Below are 17,019 nucleotides of genomic sequence, written 5' to 3' on the forward strand. Positions count from 1 at the left end.
GATTGGCAGAAGCTGTCTCCGTGTAAGTGAGCGCGCTGGTGAATGTTTATGAGGAGTTTCTGGCGGTGCTTGGATGGTGTCCGAAGAGGGTCATTAAACCTGTGATAGGCACAATATTGACAGTCAATACCGTACGTGCTCATTATTCACATAATAGTTTATATTTACATTAATTTAATTTTATAACACTCTCTTTATTTACATTGTACATATTTTCATTTAATATACCCGGTGTATATAAATGACATTAGAATGCATGGCGTAAACATCCATTTATTTATCATAATTTGTGTAATATGCCATCGACTGTGTGCAAATACAGAATAAATGTGCAAATGTACATAAAATACACCAAAAAAATTCTCAATAATGGATTAACCAAATATACCAAAGTCAACTATCAAATATTTACACCGCGGTATATGCGCCATGTGTTAATATAACACATATTGTACACGTATGTAAAGGAGTGCACTTTGTATGTAAATGAGAGTGAGATACCTGCGATGTGATGCATTCTGCGATATATGGTACATACACGGTGCGGGGTGTTATTCAGTCATACGCCATGATATCTGCACGTTAACTGTGATGTCACTTCTCTGACCTCACTGAGGATTGTGCTCAATTTGGGGAGAAAAATCCAAAAATTCAGACTAAATTTACATGCTGATATACATAAAACTAGCAGATAGCCTGCATAACAATATTTTAACTAATATAAATAAAGTGTTCAGCAATGGGCCAATTTTTATATTTTTTACCCCAATCTCGGGGTGAATGGGCAGATTTTCAGGGTCACACAGTCTGGAGCCTCCTTCCTATTCCTTCATGATATCTGAGCATCCCAATTGGTCCTTTTCTTGCTGCGGAAATCCCTGCTTGAAAACAGGTGACTTCACTGAGAATATCTTCACTTCCCGATGAGTCGTAGTATCCACGAGAACCTTTATTAGAAGTATTTGGCTGCGGCCATTATGATACTATGTTACTATGATCTTTGTGATGGGCTATTAAAGGGCAGCCCTATATATATATACCGGTATATATATATATATTTATAAATATATATATATTTATATATATGTTCCAGCTGTTACAGGTTGAGGCTTCCGGTCTGCCTGCAGGTGATATATGAGGTTATCTGCGTAACATGGTATGTGGAAGTGAGCTGTATTATTTGCATCCATGTGTCTGGTGAACCAGGTTTATATGATTAATTATTAACCGAAGGATCTATACGTGACCTCACTACCGTACATATCACGCTGGAGAGGATATCATTCACACTCAGGTTCAAAGAGCCATCGGATGAGGTTAACCTGCTCTCCACTCACGTTGACTTAACGGCGCGATGACCTTAAGTCCCTTTAAAAATACATCGCGTGCAGGACGGATTTTAATAACCCCCCCCTTAGCAGAACAGGACTGGCCTACGTATAGATCATGGCAATATATTCTGCGGAGAGTGATGGGAATTGGAGTCGGCAGACAGCCAGCAGGGGTAGATTGAGAAAAATCTATTCATGTGGTTGTTTAAATACTAAATTAGCCACCTACAGGAAATATATGCACCCATAGGGCCGTCCTCTAATGTATATCTGCCCCTGGATATACAGTATTTGCCTAAATACCCCAATCCAAAACAGATGCCCCCACTGCCTTTTCATGTGTTCAAAAAACAATTTGTCCCGGAGCAGATATGTGCCCCTCATGGAAAGATATGTTTTCGCTTTTTAATGGGTTAAATGATACGTGAGGTTGGCGCTTCTTTAACCTGTTCCCTGCTGTGTTGCACACTTGAAGTCACACAAGAAGAATTGACGCCTTTTTCGTGCTCTCCTGGAGGTGGGTGACGGGCGGCAGGCGTATCCCATTGTACAGCGCTGTGGAATATGATGGCGCTATATAAATAATAATGTCACATCCCATTTATTTATTTTTGTGAGATGTTTTTAAGAGGTCAATAAAAAGACTTGGGGGGCGAATAGTAATACCAACCCAAAAGTAAGCCTGTCCCATTACGCTGGGCAGGACCACCCTAAAGGGGCATCGGCGGAGCCATATTAGCAGCGGTAGCAGCAGCTTTTTGTGCTCCTCATCCTCATCAATAAGTGGGATACAATTCAATATTATCTAATGTGATTTACCAGCCCAGCTGGGTGGACGTTCAATATTTAATTCACCCTGATATCTTCAGCACAAGGTTAGTAGGGTTACCCCATAGCCTTGCCTGGAAACTCCCAGGGTTAGCCCTGGAGTCTCAGGATTTTTGCTTTAAACTCGGGGTCTCAGGGGCAGATTCTGGGGGTCACACAGTCTGGATCTGACTCCTTCCTATTCTCCCCGCTGCGATCATATATAAGACTCCCAGTTGGTGCTTTTGCTCCCAGTATGTTATGGTTGATATCCCTGCTTGAATGCAGGTGACTCAAGTCTATCTTTAAATAATGACAAGTCAAGGTTTCCATAAGGGCCGATATTCGAGCCATTTGGGCAATTCACGCATTTTGTTCAGATAAGCGTCTCCACTACACAATGGCTTTTGGGGCAAAAACCTCCTGAGCTGGTAAACTATTTAGGTGGAAATGACCGTTTGTGTTACGGATCCAGAATCCGCTCCCGACTTTATAATCCACGTTAGGGATTGCGGATAACACACTTGCCGCCAGAGAGGTTCTGCAGCAGCTGAACACAAAAACAAAATAGGGACAGGCACTTTATGTCACACACCTCAAAGTGTTAAAATCCTAAAATGATTAACAACAACAGTTTTGGTTTTTTTGTCTACAAGGAAAACTTTTATTCTTGTTTACGGCTATTTTTTTCTTTTTGATGGGATTAATGTGCTCTTAACTTCCCCCTGCTTGGGGCAAACAGCATAAGATGTGGGGGCAGCACCAGGATGTAGGAGGGGGGCCGGTCTCTGAGTGATGGGTGTGTGCGTACAGCTTGGCTCCTCCTCCCCTCAAAGCCAGCAGCAGGTTAGTGCTCAGTTTTGACTCAACTACCCTGGTGGCTATACAGGTATGGGGGGTACTTTGATGGTATAGAGACCCTGGAACCCCTCCTGTGTAACCAGTGCTTCTTGCAAAGCCTTTTGTAGGGGCTGCCCCATGACTGGCACAACTTGGACTGGCTCAGGCAGCTTCACTTTTGGGGAAGAAGAGGAGTAAACTACCAAAAATGAACAGACTGGCGTTTGAGGAGACCTCACTGGACCAGCTGGACCCCTCTCTGGGGTCCAGTGACATCGACACAGCCCTGCTAAATGACATCGATGGTGAGTACCCACCCCTGTGCCTTCTGTCATCATACATGTTAGTAATCTGTAATGCCATTTTGCCAATGTGCCCCCTACCCCTGTGCCACCCTAAATACCACTTCTGATCTTGTATATTGCCAGTAGATTTGGGGTATTATGTTGACTTGGGGGGTGTCAGTAGGAACCAGTGCTTGACCACAGACCAGAATACCACCATACGTGTGTTCTAACAGTGATAGTGTGTTTTATAGTCCGGTTATGGCTACAGTAATGTCTGCAACAATGTATCTGTGTTTAGGAATCTTTAACTTAATGTATCTTCTGGTCAGAAGATCTTAAGGATTTCCAAAGACTCCTCAAACTCTCATCCTCCCCTAAAAGTGGATCAGAATCCAGCGAAGTGTCTTCATAAATTTCCTTGTGTGTCTTTGAGGAGGGGGGCACTAAGCTGCCTGCACCCCAACCCCCCACCCTCCAGTGCCCATGTGCTTCTGGAATTATAAGAACCCTTGCTGGCTACCAGGGAGGCCCAGGGCCCCGCCCCCTTCTGTGACATCACACTGGGTTACTGGCGGTCATTGCCTTACTTGCTCGCCTGGTCCTGTGTGTGTCTGCAGCTCGTGTTCCTGCGGATGGACACAATCCTATTTACCTTGGCCTGAAAATAAATATTTGTGTAAAAATTAACCAGACCGACAACAATCGTGTTTGAAATCCAAACATATATTTATACCGAAAAAAATTTCTTCATCATTTGCAGGAGTGTAGTTAAACCTGGCTGAGGGTCATTTGAGTTTCTCATCAGTAATCGGAGGGCTGTTATTTTGCCATGTCGACTTACATGGCAAGCAGGGAACAGATTTTTTTTATATATTTGAATATATATATATTTATTATTAATATATTAAAACTTAACTGTTTAAAATTTACAAAAGGGGGTTGTGCGCTGTTGATGCAAACATTTAGGGTGACTTTTATTCAGGGAGGATTTTGAGGGGGGGCATTTTTTTTAAAAAAAAGACATTTTATTCCCTCTCATGTAATCATTTCAAAGAAGACGTGGGAAGAATCACTGCAACCGAATGGGTTAAATTCCCCTAGTTGGTTTTCAGGCTCATCTTATACTGGACGAGGGGGCCACCAGTTATGTAAGATGACCCCCAAAGAAAAATGACAAGGGGTAGATGGGAGAGAGGCAACACGCACAACGAAAGTGCTAACATTTAAGGGATAAAGAGGTTTTACCGTCATTACATAAACACCCAATGGCGTCGTACGTTATTAGGGCACAGCCAATGCAGAATGGCCTTTGTGGAATGGAGTCCTAGAGAAGACACATCTGCTCCTTTGGTGAATTTTTGAGGGGGACGCGTCCGCTAGGGTTAGTCCAGTCTGGTTTCGCTGTGTCCAGTGTTACCATAACACTACATCATACCTCCCAACTTCCACCCCGGTGAATGGGGACATGGGGGGGCGGGGCTTGGGAGGAAGAGTGTCACTCAAACTGGCTGCGCTACTGTGCATGCGCGCAACTCTGCGCAGAATACATTCCCAGAATCCCGCTGTCCTGCCAAGCTCTACCTCTGTCCTGAAAAGCGGGATAAAGTGGCAAAATCGGGACAGTTGGGAGGCATGCCTGATATTGGCAGTGTTATGCTATAGAATGACAGATCTCATCCGCAAATCACAGGGTCATCTACATCCATTCAGTCTCTGCCTGCACAGGAAGAGGCTCGGCGCTGTACAGCGCTACGGAATCTGCTGGCGCTATGTTATTAAATGTAATGTAATATGACGCGGGTGCAGCAAATAAAAATGTCTCCCCCCAAACAGTCAGACGATTAATGAGTTCTGAGCGTTGTATAGAGTGGTATTAAGGTTCATTGACTCAATGAGTGGCCCCTGAGACTCTTGCAATATTAACCCTCTAATAGATTTTATATATATATATATATATTATCAGTACAAAGCCTCTGGTCTGAGTGCGGACTCAGCTATCTGATAAAGCGCGCCGTTGGCAATATCCCGCCTGTTTGTCTAGCAGGTATACAACATCACCGAACACTTTCCAAAGCTCTTTGTCCAAAAGAGAATCATCCAGAGAAGTCGATCCCCACGCGGGGTAAACAGCGAACTTTCGTAAACAAGCCGTAGCCGTCCTGACTAAAGCCCCACATCATTCATCCCAAATCAATGCGAATCCGGGGACCCTCAGCCACTAGGCAGTATGTAAAATAATAATAGAATAATAAACAGGTTTCAAACCTATTGCCCAATACTTATACAAGGGAGTATCTCTAGAAATCCGGGCCAGTCGGCAGTTGGGTTTAATGGTTTGTACTTATGTCCTGTTTACCCATTGTACAGCGCTGCGGAATATGATGGCGCTATATAAATCAATACATAATGGCGATAATCGAATGCTCTCCCCTTTAGAGGAGGTCCCCGGATATTAGATGCTTCCGGAACCGGCAATGTTTGGTTTCCTTATTCTTAAAAAGGTTTCCCTGAAGGGTTTGGTGGATAAAGAGTTAAAGTACATAGAGGTGTCAGTATTTTACAGTAAGGGGGGGCAGTTTGTGTTGGGAAAAGCTAATTTTTCATTTATTGTACTAAAGAAAGCTTTTAAAAGGACAGGCACTGGCAAAAAGACAAAAAGTGGTAAAGAGAGGCTTTAGATAACCCGGCTGTTCCCTAAATGTACGCTTTATCATCATGCTTGCCGAGTGTGATAGGAGTTGTACTCCATAGCAGCTGGCATGCAAGGCGCTGAATATTTATTTTGCAGACAAGCCCCCCCAGGCGTTTGCTTTTCTTTACAATAGCTGCTTGTAGTTTCCAGTAAATGCCCCAAAAGCCCCCTGTGCACAATGTGTGATGGCAGCAGTAAAGCAGAATGGTGTGATTTGCTGGGGGGGGTAGTCTGAGAATAACCTCTAGTAACCCCGCAGGGGGGGGGGAAGCTCCAATAAACTACAGTAACCTTGAAAGGCGATCAGGTCCTTCCTCGGGCCCGGGCTGGGCGGCCTCACATAGGAAGGCGAGTTTCTCCGCCGCCGATTGGCTGAGAGCAGTCACCTCATCTCAAAGCTCTGATTCAGGCTCTTTAAATACAGCTCCTTCCAGAGGCGGAGCCGGAGAGAGAGCTAGGCGGGGTTAGTGTGAGTGACAGGGGTGTGTGGGAACGGTGCAGAGAGGGGAAACCCCTGCCAGTGGTGGGCTTTGGGAACCTTGGGGCCACAGGGAATGCGGGATGTACCCCCGGCTCTCCATTCGTTTCTGCGCCATGGCATGCATATTGTTAGGGCAATTGGGATTTTAACCCTTTCTGCTGCCAGAGTAAATCCCAGTAACATGAAGCTTAAATAGAAGTGTCCTGATACAATGTAGCACTGGGGCTGTCATGCGCAAACCACATTAACCCTTTGAGAGTCTGACATGCGCCTCCTGCTGGCACGTCAGCGGTTAATGGCACCGTTATGAGACGCAGAACAATTAAAAAGCTCAAAGCGATTTACCGCATCACAGAGCAACAGATTAATCACCTGAAAAGCAATTTAAAGACTCAGCAGGCTAATTTCAAGAAAATATAATGGGATTATGATCTGTAACAGCGGGTGCCTTGTTAACGGTTTGATTGCCAGAGCTATGGTCAGCACTTTGGTTATCCTCTTGTTAAAGGGTTAATATAGAAACACAAAACCTGCCGGCAGATCGGCCCCATTCGGCCCCCGTCTAGTTGCCCGTTTCTCCTGCTGTAAAGACTCAAACCTTAATCAGTCGTTGGTCTCGTCTTAGATTCAGGAGCCGTATGTCTATCCCATGCATGTTTAATCCCCTCAGTGTATTACCCTCTACCACTTCTGCTGGGAGGCTGTTCCGTTTATAAACCATCCCTTTTGTAACTATGCAGTACAAGGAGGTGTGAGGTGGAACTGGCAAATATAACATTTAGTATGCAGAAATGTGTGTTTTATTTGACCACCAGTAAGCGTCCTCCATCTTTCGTTGCCGATGGCCTCCAGAGGCTGGTATGGTGGTGGTTGACCTTCTCTCTTGTCTTCCATCAGATATGCTCCAGCTGATTCACAGCCAGGAGAATGATTTTGCTGGGCTGTTCGATCCACACTTTGGAAATGTCAGCACCCCCAATCAGACCGTCAGCTCTTCAGCCACTACTCTGGAGGGGCTACTGGCCGCGCCGCCCAATGGGACCCCCATGAAGATGTTCCAGCATTCTGGGTCCTCCTTCCATGGGCAGCAAACCCCGGGTTCTCCTCAGGATAGCATCGGGCAGCAGTTAAAATCCGCAGCTCCAAACTGCGTGAAGGAGGAACCCATGCAGATCTGCACGACTCCGCAGGTCCCGCAGCCACCGGCTACTCCGCAGATGCAAGGAATGGTGTTTGGGCAGACGCTAGGCACTCAGACACAGCCTCATTTCAACACGCAGCCCTTGATGGGAGCGTACCCGGAGCAGGGGGCATACACAGGTAAACACGGTGCCCATAGGGGACAGGAGAGGAAACACAGCCTGCCGGCAGATCGGCCCCATCTAGAGCCCGGCCAGGCATGGAGGTCAGCTGGGTCTGAAGACCTGGGCAGGGTCACGTGGCCAGGCATGGGGGTCAGCGGGTCTTTGGGGGGGTCACATACATTTTCCCCTGGTTTCCACATTGTTTAATTTTGTGGGCCGTATGGATTTCTTTGCAGCTGCGCAGAACATTGCTTCGATGCAGAACGTCGGTGGCCAACAGCTGCAGAGCATTGTAACCCAACCACTGCAGAACATCAGCGGGCAGCCACTTCAGGTGATCACAACCCAGTCGATCCAGAACGTGGCAAGCCAGCCCGTGCAGACCACCGTGGCTTCCCATACACAGACGCCGCAGAGCATCGCGGCGACGCCGGTACAGAAGCACTCGCCTCCGCAGATCCAGCAGCCGTTCACCATCCACACGCAGAGCATCTCCCCCCAGCAGTTCCTGGCGACTACCGGTACGGCTGTGAGCCCACAAATCCAGCAGGTTCCGGTGAGTAAGATTCGCATCTCCCAAAGCATTTCGCTAGTTTATGGCTTTTGTTAGAAAGTATTGGTTCCTCCTTCTCCAGGTGATCCTGCAGCCTCACTTCATCAAAGCAGACTCGTTGCTACTCACGGCCGTCAAGGCAGATGGAGCGGTGGTGTCCGGCATGAAAACATCCGGGATGACCTCGCTCACGACAAACACAACCGTGCAGACCGCGGTAAGAGGAGAGAATGGGGACAGCGCGTTCATTTGAGAATCTGTTGGAACACGAGAACGTCTGATCTAGAACGTGGCTTGATCATCATCGGTGGTTTAATCTCGTTGGTCCGTAGGCTCTTGTGAGTGGGGGCACGTTTCTCACCACCATGCCCATGATGGTCGATCCTGACAAACTACCCATCAACCGCATCACAGCCAGCGGCAAGACGGCCATGCTGAACAGCAAGGGGGAGAAACGCACTGCCCACAACGCCATCGAGAAGCGCTACCGCTCGTCCATCAACGACAAGATCATAGAACTCAAAGACCTGGTGATGGGCACCGAGGCGAAGGTGAGTGCGACGATAACGCTTAGACTGGAGCCGAGTACCGAATTGGTAGGATTTCGATGTCTGGTGCTAGGTGATGCTCTCTGTGTCCCTGGTGTCTGTAGAGATCACCTTCCTTTATCTTCTCACCGTCTTTTTCCTCCAGTTGAACAAATCTGCCATCTTGAAGAAGGCCATCGATTATATCAGGTTCCTACAACAGAACAACGTGAAACTGAAGCAGGAGAACATGCAGCTGAAAATGGCCGCCCAGAAGAACAGTAAGACCTCGTCTATCGTATTCGTTTCCTCACTTTGGCGTTCAAGCTCCCAATCCGTTTTAAACTGTGGTTGAGCGGAAGATAACTCTGCTTCTCTTGCTCCAGGCTCACTGAAGGACCTAGTGGCTGGAGGTGGCATTGTCTTGGAGGGGATGAACGTTGACACAAGCGGCGTGCCAACCCCACCACCCTCCGATGTTGGGTCCCCGTCACACACAGGCAGCCCTCTGTCTCAGTGTAACAGCGACTCGGAGCCCGACAGCCCGTTCTGCGAGGAAGCCAAGGTGAGCGCACTAAGCCAAGCCACTCTTATACACGGAACTAGCTCCGACTGTCCGTGGAGATTCCGCTACACCTTGACCTATACGCTCACACACTTGCAGTGTTTCCTATTCATCCCCTTCTTGTCCCGATTGTTACAGGTCCAGGTGAAGCAGGAGATTCCCTCTCCCCCCAGCTCCGGCATGCTGGATCGCTCCCGCATGGCTCTCTGCGTGTTCGTCTTTCTTTGTCTCTCCTTCAACCCTCTGTCGTTTCTGATGGGTGGCTCCAGCAGCCACGATGCCCCGGAAAGTTCCGGCTTCCATGGCAGTGGCAGGAGCATGTTGGCAGCAGAGTCGTCTGGTACGTGTGTGCGTTCTCGCTGTTTGTTACAGACGTAGGTATGAGGTTTATAGGATTAGATTATTTTTACACAGGCGGTCCGCTGTTTGCAGTATTTTCCATCACATTAGACGTACGCCATGACAGTATTGATAATGGCTGGGCGTCCATGGACTATGGCAGACGGGTGAATCGGTGGCCGTGGAATCGTTGTGTAACGCTCCTTCCTGTTCCCTTGCCTACAGAACCGTCCTCGTGGTCCAGCTGGTTGGCTCCCTCAACGTTCCTCTGGCCCATTAATCTCATCATCGTTCTCTGTGTCTTCATCCGGCTTTTTGTTTATGGCGAGCCGGTAACGCGTCTTCACTCTGAGTCTTCTGTCCTCTTCTGGCGTCACCGGAAACAAGCAGATGTGGACCTTTCCCGGGTAAGAGAAACCGCAACCCATTCTGAAACCGTGCTGCACAGAGCTTTGGCCTCCGTGATGGTAAAACTAGTGGCCACTAGGAGCCACCTGTGAGGCTCTGTGGCAACGTCCCCCTTAGCAGCAGCTACTCATGGTTAAACTCTTTTGGTAAAAAAACCCAACCGGTCTAATTGTTGACGGTCCTCTCGTTCCAGGGGGATTTCGCTCAGGCATCCTTGCACCTCTGGACGGCCTTGAAAGCTTTAGGGAGACCTCTCCCCACTTCCAACTTTGACCTGTGCTGCAGCCTGACGTGGAGCGTCATCCGATACGTGCTCCAGAGACTGTGGGTTGGCCGATGGATGGCACAACGGGCTGGGGGGTTCCGCAGGGACCTCCAGTTAAAGGATGACGTTCGGAAAAGCTGTAGAGAAGCAGCGCTTGTTTACCACCGCCTGCACCAGCTGCACATGACCGGTATATTTGGGTGGTCTGCAAATATTTTTCCTTTGGGTGGGGGGTTAGGAAGTGGCTGGATCAGTGGAGGTGGGGAGCTGAAGGTCTCTTGTCTCCTCTCATTTTGTGTATTATTCTAGGAAAGCATGTCGGAGGTCACCTGTCTGCTATAAACATGGCTCTGAGCGCCGTCAACCTGGCAGACTGCGCCGGAAATACCATCTCAGTGGCAACCTTGGCAGAGATCTACGTCGGGGCTGCCTTGAGAGTAAAGGCCAGCCTCCACCGCCGATTCCACTTCTTGGCGGTGAGTGAAATCCCTAACGCCTGGTTAGCGGTCCGTTGCGACGTTGTCCCGGAGTCTGAACGCATTTCTCTCCTCCGCAGCGCTTCTTCTTATGCAGCGCCCGCCAGGTGTGCCTGGCACAGAGTGTCACCATCCCTCCTGCCATGCAATGGCTCTGCCACCCTCTGGGGCATCGCTTTTTTGTGGATGGGGACTGGAGCGTGAGAAGCTCCCCCCGCGACACCATCTACAGCACGGCGGGCAGCACGGTGGATCCGCTGGCTCAGGTGACGCAGGCGTTTCGGGAACACCTTCTGGAGAAAGCCCTCTACTGCGTGGCACAGCCAGAGCAGAGCAAACCCCTGGTGGAGGGAGAGGGGTAGGTGTCCGTGTTCCTCACGTGTGGATAAACCTTTGTAAAGAAACCATAAAAATACTTTGTTTCTTTCATGATTGCTTGGTTGTCATCACGCTTTTCCTCCCATCCCTGCAGGGAGTTTTCTGACGCTCTGGAATATCTCCAGCTGCTGAACGGATGCTCGGATGCCGCAGGCGTTCCCAATCACACTTTCTCCATCAGCTCCAGCATGGCAGCCATCACAGGTGAGCCCGTAATTATCCGATATACGTCAGTTCTTCAAACGCCGTGCCCACCTAAGTGGAGATTTTCACTTGCGACTTTTCTGCGTAGGAACGGACCCGGTGGCCAAGTGGTGGGCGTCCATCATCACAGTGGCCATTAACTGGCTACAGGGAGATGATGAAGCTGCTCAAAGACTCTACCCAGTAGTGGAATATATGCCGAAGGCTCTTCATACAGCAGAGTGAGTTCCAAATGATGCCATGTCTTGATTTTAAACCCCAAAAAACAAGAGTTTTTGTTAAAGGCCTTGGATTCTTCCTAATCTTTTATCATATTTGCCCAAAATCCCACAATGAAGATATTAATAGGGGCAGGGCAGACTTGAAGAGGCCTTTCTTCCATATGGTTGGTGTTACATTGGCAACTAACGTAAAACTTTCTACCCCAATAATAAATAGTTTGAGATATTTCACCCCGACCCAGAATTCATAAAACCCTCCTTCCTTCCATTCTCCTTTAGGAATCCATTGCCAAAAGCGGCCCTCTATGCATTCAAAGCCGTGCGCACTCTTTTGGGAAAGCAGGATAGCAGCCAAGTCAGCCTGGGCCAGTGTGAGAAGGCCAGCGGCCTCCTCCGGGACAGCCTCAACTCGAGTCCTTCCAGTAATCCCACCGTAGATAAGGTGAGTTGGGTTGAGACACAGAATGTCTGGATGCCGGCGGCCGTTCTCGGTTTCAGTAGGTTCCGCCGGATCGAGAAGTCTGCTGATCGGACTGCTGGAGCGATGAGTGCTTTTCCCGATCGACGCGTCCTGGACCTCTTGGTCGCTGCAGCTGTGGTGCATTGTAGTTGCATTGCATGCGATATCTTTTATGTGCAATGTGTCTGCAGTGCAACACAGAGGCGGCGCCACATCTCCTGTCCCGAGTCGTTGCCTCCAACCTGCCCGTCGTGTGATGACCAAAGACTGGTGGCTCCTTCACGAGAGACAACCTGGGGTGGAGGCTCCTTGATTAGAGCGTCCGTCACGATGGGGAGGAAATTTGAATGTACGATGTCTGCTCCCGCTACTAATATCGCCATCTCCCGTCCCCGAAATCATTTCTCTCTCCAACTCCGCACCTCGTAATTGCCCCCTTGCAGGCCGTGCAGCTTCTCATATGTGACATCTTGCTGGTGACCAGAACAAACATCTGGCAGCAACAGCAGGCTTCGCCGGGTCAGCAGCCGAACCCCACGCACCCGGCGCCGCCGCACGAGCTACGTGGCTTCCAGCTGGACCTGAGCAGCCTGCGCAGACTGGCGCAGTTATTCCGCCCTGCCATGCGTAGGGTAAGTGGAGGGTAATAACCGCAGGAGGCTAAGGGAATGCGTAGGTGGCCGCCATCCGAGAATATTATTGTTTAGCGGGTGATTTTGTTTTGTTTCGTTCCCCAGGTTTTCCTGCATGAAGCCACAGCTCGTCTGATGGCCGGTGCCAGCCCCACAAGGACACATCAGCTGCTGGATAGGAGCCTGCGCAGGAGAGTGGCCCCTTCTAGTAAAGAAGGTGAGAAACCCCGGTCTAGTAACCCGTTCGCTCCCATAAGGTTCCCTAAACGCACGGGACAGTGTTGCGGGATTTTAAAATAATCCGGTAGCTTTAAAAAAAAAATTCTCCATTTTTTTTTTTTTAAGTAGCTTATGGCAGGGAAGAGGTTAAAGGGCTAGTTAAGATGGGGAATACTGAAGCCGCTTCTCTTCTATTCGCAGATATGGTACGGTTGGTCAGCTGCAGCGTCGCCCTCCCAACCCTGCCCTGTCAGTAACCTTCGAACTAAGACCCCCTTTAAAAGGGAACGCCTGCCAGAGAGGGGTCTGTCCCTTTGGCCCCCTTCCCACCCCCCCAAGTCTTTCAGAGCCAGATGGCCCCCTATCCACGGAGAGGACTCTGTATTGTACAACGCAGGACTGTGTCAGGGGGCAATGCGGACAAAGGGGGCAGCCCCCTGACTTTTAGCAGCAATTTCTTAACGTTCTGCTTCTCCGCTTGGTGATTTATTATCCCCCCCTCGGCTTTTATTGGGGATTTTTTTCCCCTTTTTTTATCTCGGATCTCGGTTAAAATACGTGATGTTCTCACCAAACAATGAATCCGTTCAGTCGTCTTGGCCAGGATGGTGCTGGGTTTGAGGGTCTTCCGGTATAAATATATTGCTTTACGAACCTACTGTAAGACCCTCAGAAGTCTTGGTACTATACGGGGGTTTAAGACCCAGTCCCGGGTTCTAGGTTTCCATTAAGGGGTTCCGTGTCTCCATTTCGCCGAGTGTTATTCTGAAATCCCGGGGCGGCTCTCCGCTTTTCTAGACTTGCCATTTTTCCCTCATCCAGTATTGAAGGCGTTAAGTGGCTGGTGGTGGTGGTGGGGGTTGGCGAGGTGGCTCTATTTTGTAAATAGAAGAATTCTTTATTTTTTATTCTATTAAATAATATTACTGCTCAGCCTCGATGATGCGTCTGTGTTTCTTTTTGCCCTAAATCGCTCAGTTAAGATCCTTTGTGGGATCCCTTTTTCGACAGCAGGAGCCGGAATAAAGGAATAATAAAAAAAAACATGGCCTCTCTGAGGATCTCTCATCGCGTAGCGAGAACTCGCATGTCTACATGTAATGCTGCTTTGAGAGCGTCTGTACACATCGGTGCTGAGACTCATAGCTTCCAAGTGTCCCTGTTTAGTTTGGCCAGTCCTAAATTCCACTTATCCCTCCTTTGGGAATGTGGTCTTGGCCACAGCTATCTAGTTGCTGATGAACTACAAACCCCACTATCCTCCTGCGAGAGGACTCTGGGAATTGTAGTGCATCCGAAGCAAGACGTTGTAGCCTTCTGATGCTCAATGAGATAAGACGTCCTTGGGGAATGATGGGTTAAATCAGCATTATGGTAAAGCAGGGCATTAGTGACGTGGCGGCCTCTCTCTGTTCCCAGCAGACCCCCGGGAGATGAGCCCCAGTCCCCGCGAGCACGCCGAGGCTACGCTGCTGGCCTGCCGCTACCTGCCTCCATCTTTCCTGTCCGCGCCGGGGCAGAGGGTGGGCATGTTGGCCGAAGCCGCCCGCACCTTGGAGAAGCTGGGGGACAAACGCACGCTGCACGACTGCCAACAATTTATCCTGACGCTGAGCAGCGGGACCGCCGTGACCTCCAGCTAACTCACCTGGAGGTCAAAGCTTACCCAGGTGGCAACGAACGAGAACAATTGACTTCCACGGACCACCCAATCCCACCCGACACCAGCAAAGAAAGCAACCGAGTACCCCAATGGTGTTTGAAGGCACATTCTACCCCACGGCACCGGTCACAGAGGGAGAGCACAGCAGTCCTCTGTTTGACGTTGCTTTGTTGATTACCTACGAACTGGCGTAGCGGCCGCAGTGACGCTATCTGCCCCCCCCTTTGCGTGTGTTAGGGGGGTTAAAATATGCATTTAGGTTAGAAAATACTTGCATACATATCGGTCCCTAATCAGAATTCTGGGACAAAGTACTAAAAGTGGAGCTGTCACCATGGCAACCGGTGGAATGCTCCCCTAGATGGCGCTGCAATCAAAATTTGCACCAAAATGATCTAGATCAGCACAGAAATCACCAGCCCGGGGGCCGAAATATTTGTACATATCATTCAGATTTACATATTCTTACATTATAAACATAAATTCACTGCAGCCCCCCCCCTCGCGCCCATTGCTACAATGTATTCATTCTCTGGTGGGGGAGGGGTCCGCTGTTTAACGCTTTCTCTAACGTTTTGGGTTTAATAAGCATTATGCACTTTTTTTCTCTTATCTGTGAGTCGGACGCTTGCGGACATCCGATTGTTTTGTCCCCCTCCCCCCAAAAAAGTATTCTCAGTGTGGCCCCTGCTAACGGAGGGTTGGGGCGTATTGGTGTTCCATGAAGCCCCTTATCCATGAAGGGCCAACTCTCGGGGGCAGTAAATGAAGTCGGACTGTCCAGTTTGTAATAATTCTATAAATGTACTATTTTTCTTAGTTCTGATGCATTTTTGTACAGAAGATTTATGAAGAAATATTTATAAATTTCTTTTTATAAGAAAAAAACAGAATAAAGTAGTTTTTTTTCGGCTTTGCGGCCTGATTTCTGTGGTTACCTTCCGCCAGAATCTCGTTAAAATGAGGGCCAATGGATGGAGAGCTGCCAAGCGTCGCCAGGGCAACAAACAACAAAAAAACCCCATTTTTTTTCTACCTATGCATTTCCTAGGTGTGCACAGTGTACAGATCAAATTCCTACAACGCTCCCAAAAACACTATGATGTTATATATCCTTGGGGGGCAGCTTTGCCGTTCTGGCAGTCGATGGGTTAAATTTTTACGGCAAAAGAATGTGGCCCAAAATAAGGACAAAACCAAAAAAGGTATATACTGCACTTTTTTTATTCACATTCCAACGGCCTCTTTTTTACTCTTAAAGAAAATAAACATCTTTTAGAAAGCTCGGTACACACAATCTTCAGTGTGAAGCAATATACTAAAAGAACACTTGATTTAACACTTTAGCTGCCGGGGGAGCGTCCAACCTCCATCGCAGGACCCACCAGGCATCTAATATGTTAAACATTTACAGTCGTCTCATATTATATATATATATGTATTTCTATACACACATATATATACACACACACACACACCGTACAACGAGGCGTTATCTGCACGTGGACCTCCACACTCGGATATATACAGTGGGCCTTGTGGCCAGGATGGCGGGTTTAGTGGTCCAAACAGATGGAGTCGCGCTCTCACAGCCATGTGTAGTAGTAGATACATTGCACGGTTCTGAGGTGTTTGGGGGGTGGGGTAAGGACAGGAAAACACAGAGACGGGGAGATCAAGAGACAATAAGGAAAAGAAAGGGAGAGGAGAAATATACAGAAGAGAATAGGAGAGAAAGGTAAAGGATGCAAAAGGAGGTGATGGAGGAAAGAGAGAAGAGGTAAGGGAGGGAAAAAAAACAGAGTGGAAGTGATTGGAGAAAAAAAGGAAGAGGAAAATGGAGAAAAAAAGAGAAGGGGAGTGAAGGATTAAAGGAGAAAGGTGAGAGAAAAGGAGACCAGGTAGGTGAGGGAGGAAAACGAGGGGAAACGAGTGAGGAAGAAAGGAATTGAGAGAAGAAAAGGGGACAAATTAGACATGTCAGGAAAAAGACAGGAATTGAGAGGAAAAAAGGGAGAGTAACACCGGAGACAGACAGAGGGATAAGGGGGATAAAGAGCACGGCTGTACGGAGGGATGGATGGGGGGGGACATAATTTGGAGAGAGCTGCAACTTTAACATACAAAGACTCCCTCCCACCACATCGGCCACAGCTCCCTCCCACCACAGCGGCCACAGCTCCCTCCCACCACATCGGCCACAGCTACCTCCCACCACATCGGCCACAGCTCCCTCCCACCACAGCGGCCACAGCTCCCTCCCACCACAGCGGCCACAGCTCCCTCCCACCACATCGGCCACAGCTGCCGCGGCGCATCCTTTTATTTCACGCAGACCAGGAATCTCTGCGCTCCGCAGCCACGCTG

The 17,019-nt window shown here is 48.7% G+C and overlaps 1 protein-coding gene across 2 annotated transcripts; it reads left to right on the forward strand.

The window, feature by feature from the left end:
• Nucleotides 1–2,976: 2,976 nt before the first annotated feature.
• Nucleotides 2,977–14,823, forward strand: SREBF1 (sterol regulatory element binding transcription factor 1). Of its 2 annotated transcripts, none has more exons than XM_053471670.1 (18): nucleotides 2,977–3,283; nucleotides 7,336–7,758; nucleotides 7,979–8,298; nucleotides 8,378–8,512; nucleotides 8,628–8,846; nucleotides 8,989–9,103; nucleotides 9,209–9,387; nucleotides 9,526–9,727; nucleotides 9,952–10,133; nucleotides 10,328–10,589; nucleotides 10,709–10,875; nucleotides 10,956–11,233; nucleotides 11,348–11,457; nucleotides 11,546–11,678; nucleotides 11,958–12,120; nucleotides 12,582–12,770; nucleotides 12,876–12,987; nucleotides 14,409–14,823. In XM_053471670.1, the coding sequence occupies exons 1-18, from the start codon at nucleotides 3,187–3,189 to the stop codon at nucleotides 14,630–14,632; spliced, it is 3,510 nt and encodes a 1,169-aa protein (XP_053327645.1). In that variant the 5' UTR covers nucleotides 2,977–3,186; the 3' UTR covers nucleotides 14,633–14,823. The 2 variants fall into 2 exon arrangements, with proteins under 2 accessions (XP_053327645.1, XP_053327646.1); XM_053471671.1 differs by having other exon boundaries at nucleotides 14,412–14,823.
• Nucleotides 14,824–17,019: the final 2,196 nt, after the last annotated feature.

This window comes from Spea bombifrons, chromosome 7 (assembly GCF_027358695.1).
Source record: "Spea bombifrons isolate aSpeBom1 chromosome 7, aSpeBom1.2.pri, whole genome shotgun sequence".
NCBI lineage: Eukaryota > Metazoa > Chordata > Amphibia > Anura > Pelobatidae > Spea > Spea bombifrons.

What these genes read in the sequence shown, in the direction of transcription:
- SREBF1 (XM_053471670.1), top strand. Translation starts at nt 3,187, where the DNA reads ATGAACAGACTGGCGTTTGAGGAGACCTCACTGGACCAGCTGGACCCC. An exon ending in GCCGATTCCACTTCTTGGCG is followed by an intron (nt 10,876 to 10,955) that starts GTGAGTGAAATC and finishes TCTCCTCCGCAG; the next exon opens with CGCTTCTTCTTATGCAGCGC. An exon ending in GGCCCCTTCTAGTAAAGAAG is followed by an intron (nt 12,988 to 14,408) that starts GTGAGAAACCCC and finishes CTCTGTTCCCAG; the next exon opens with CAGACCCCCGGGAGATGAGC.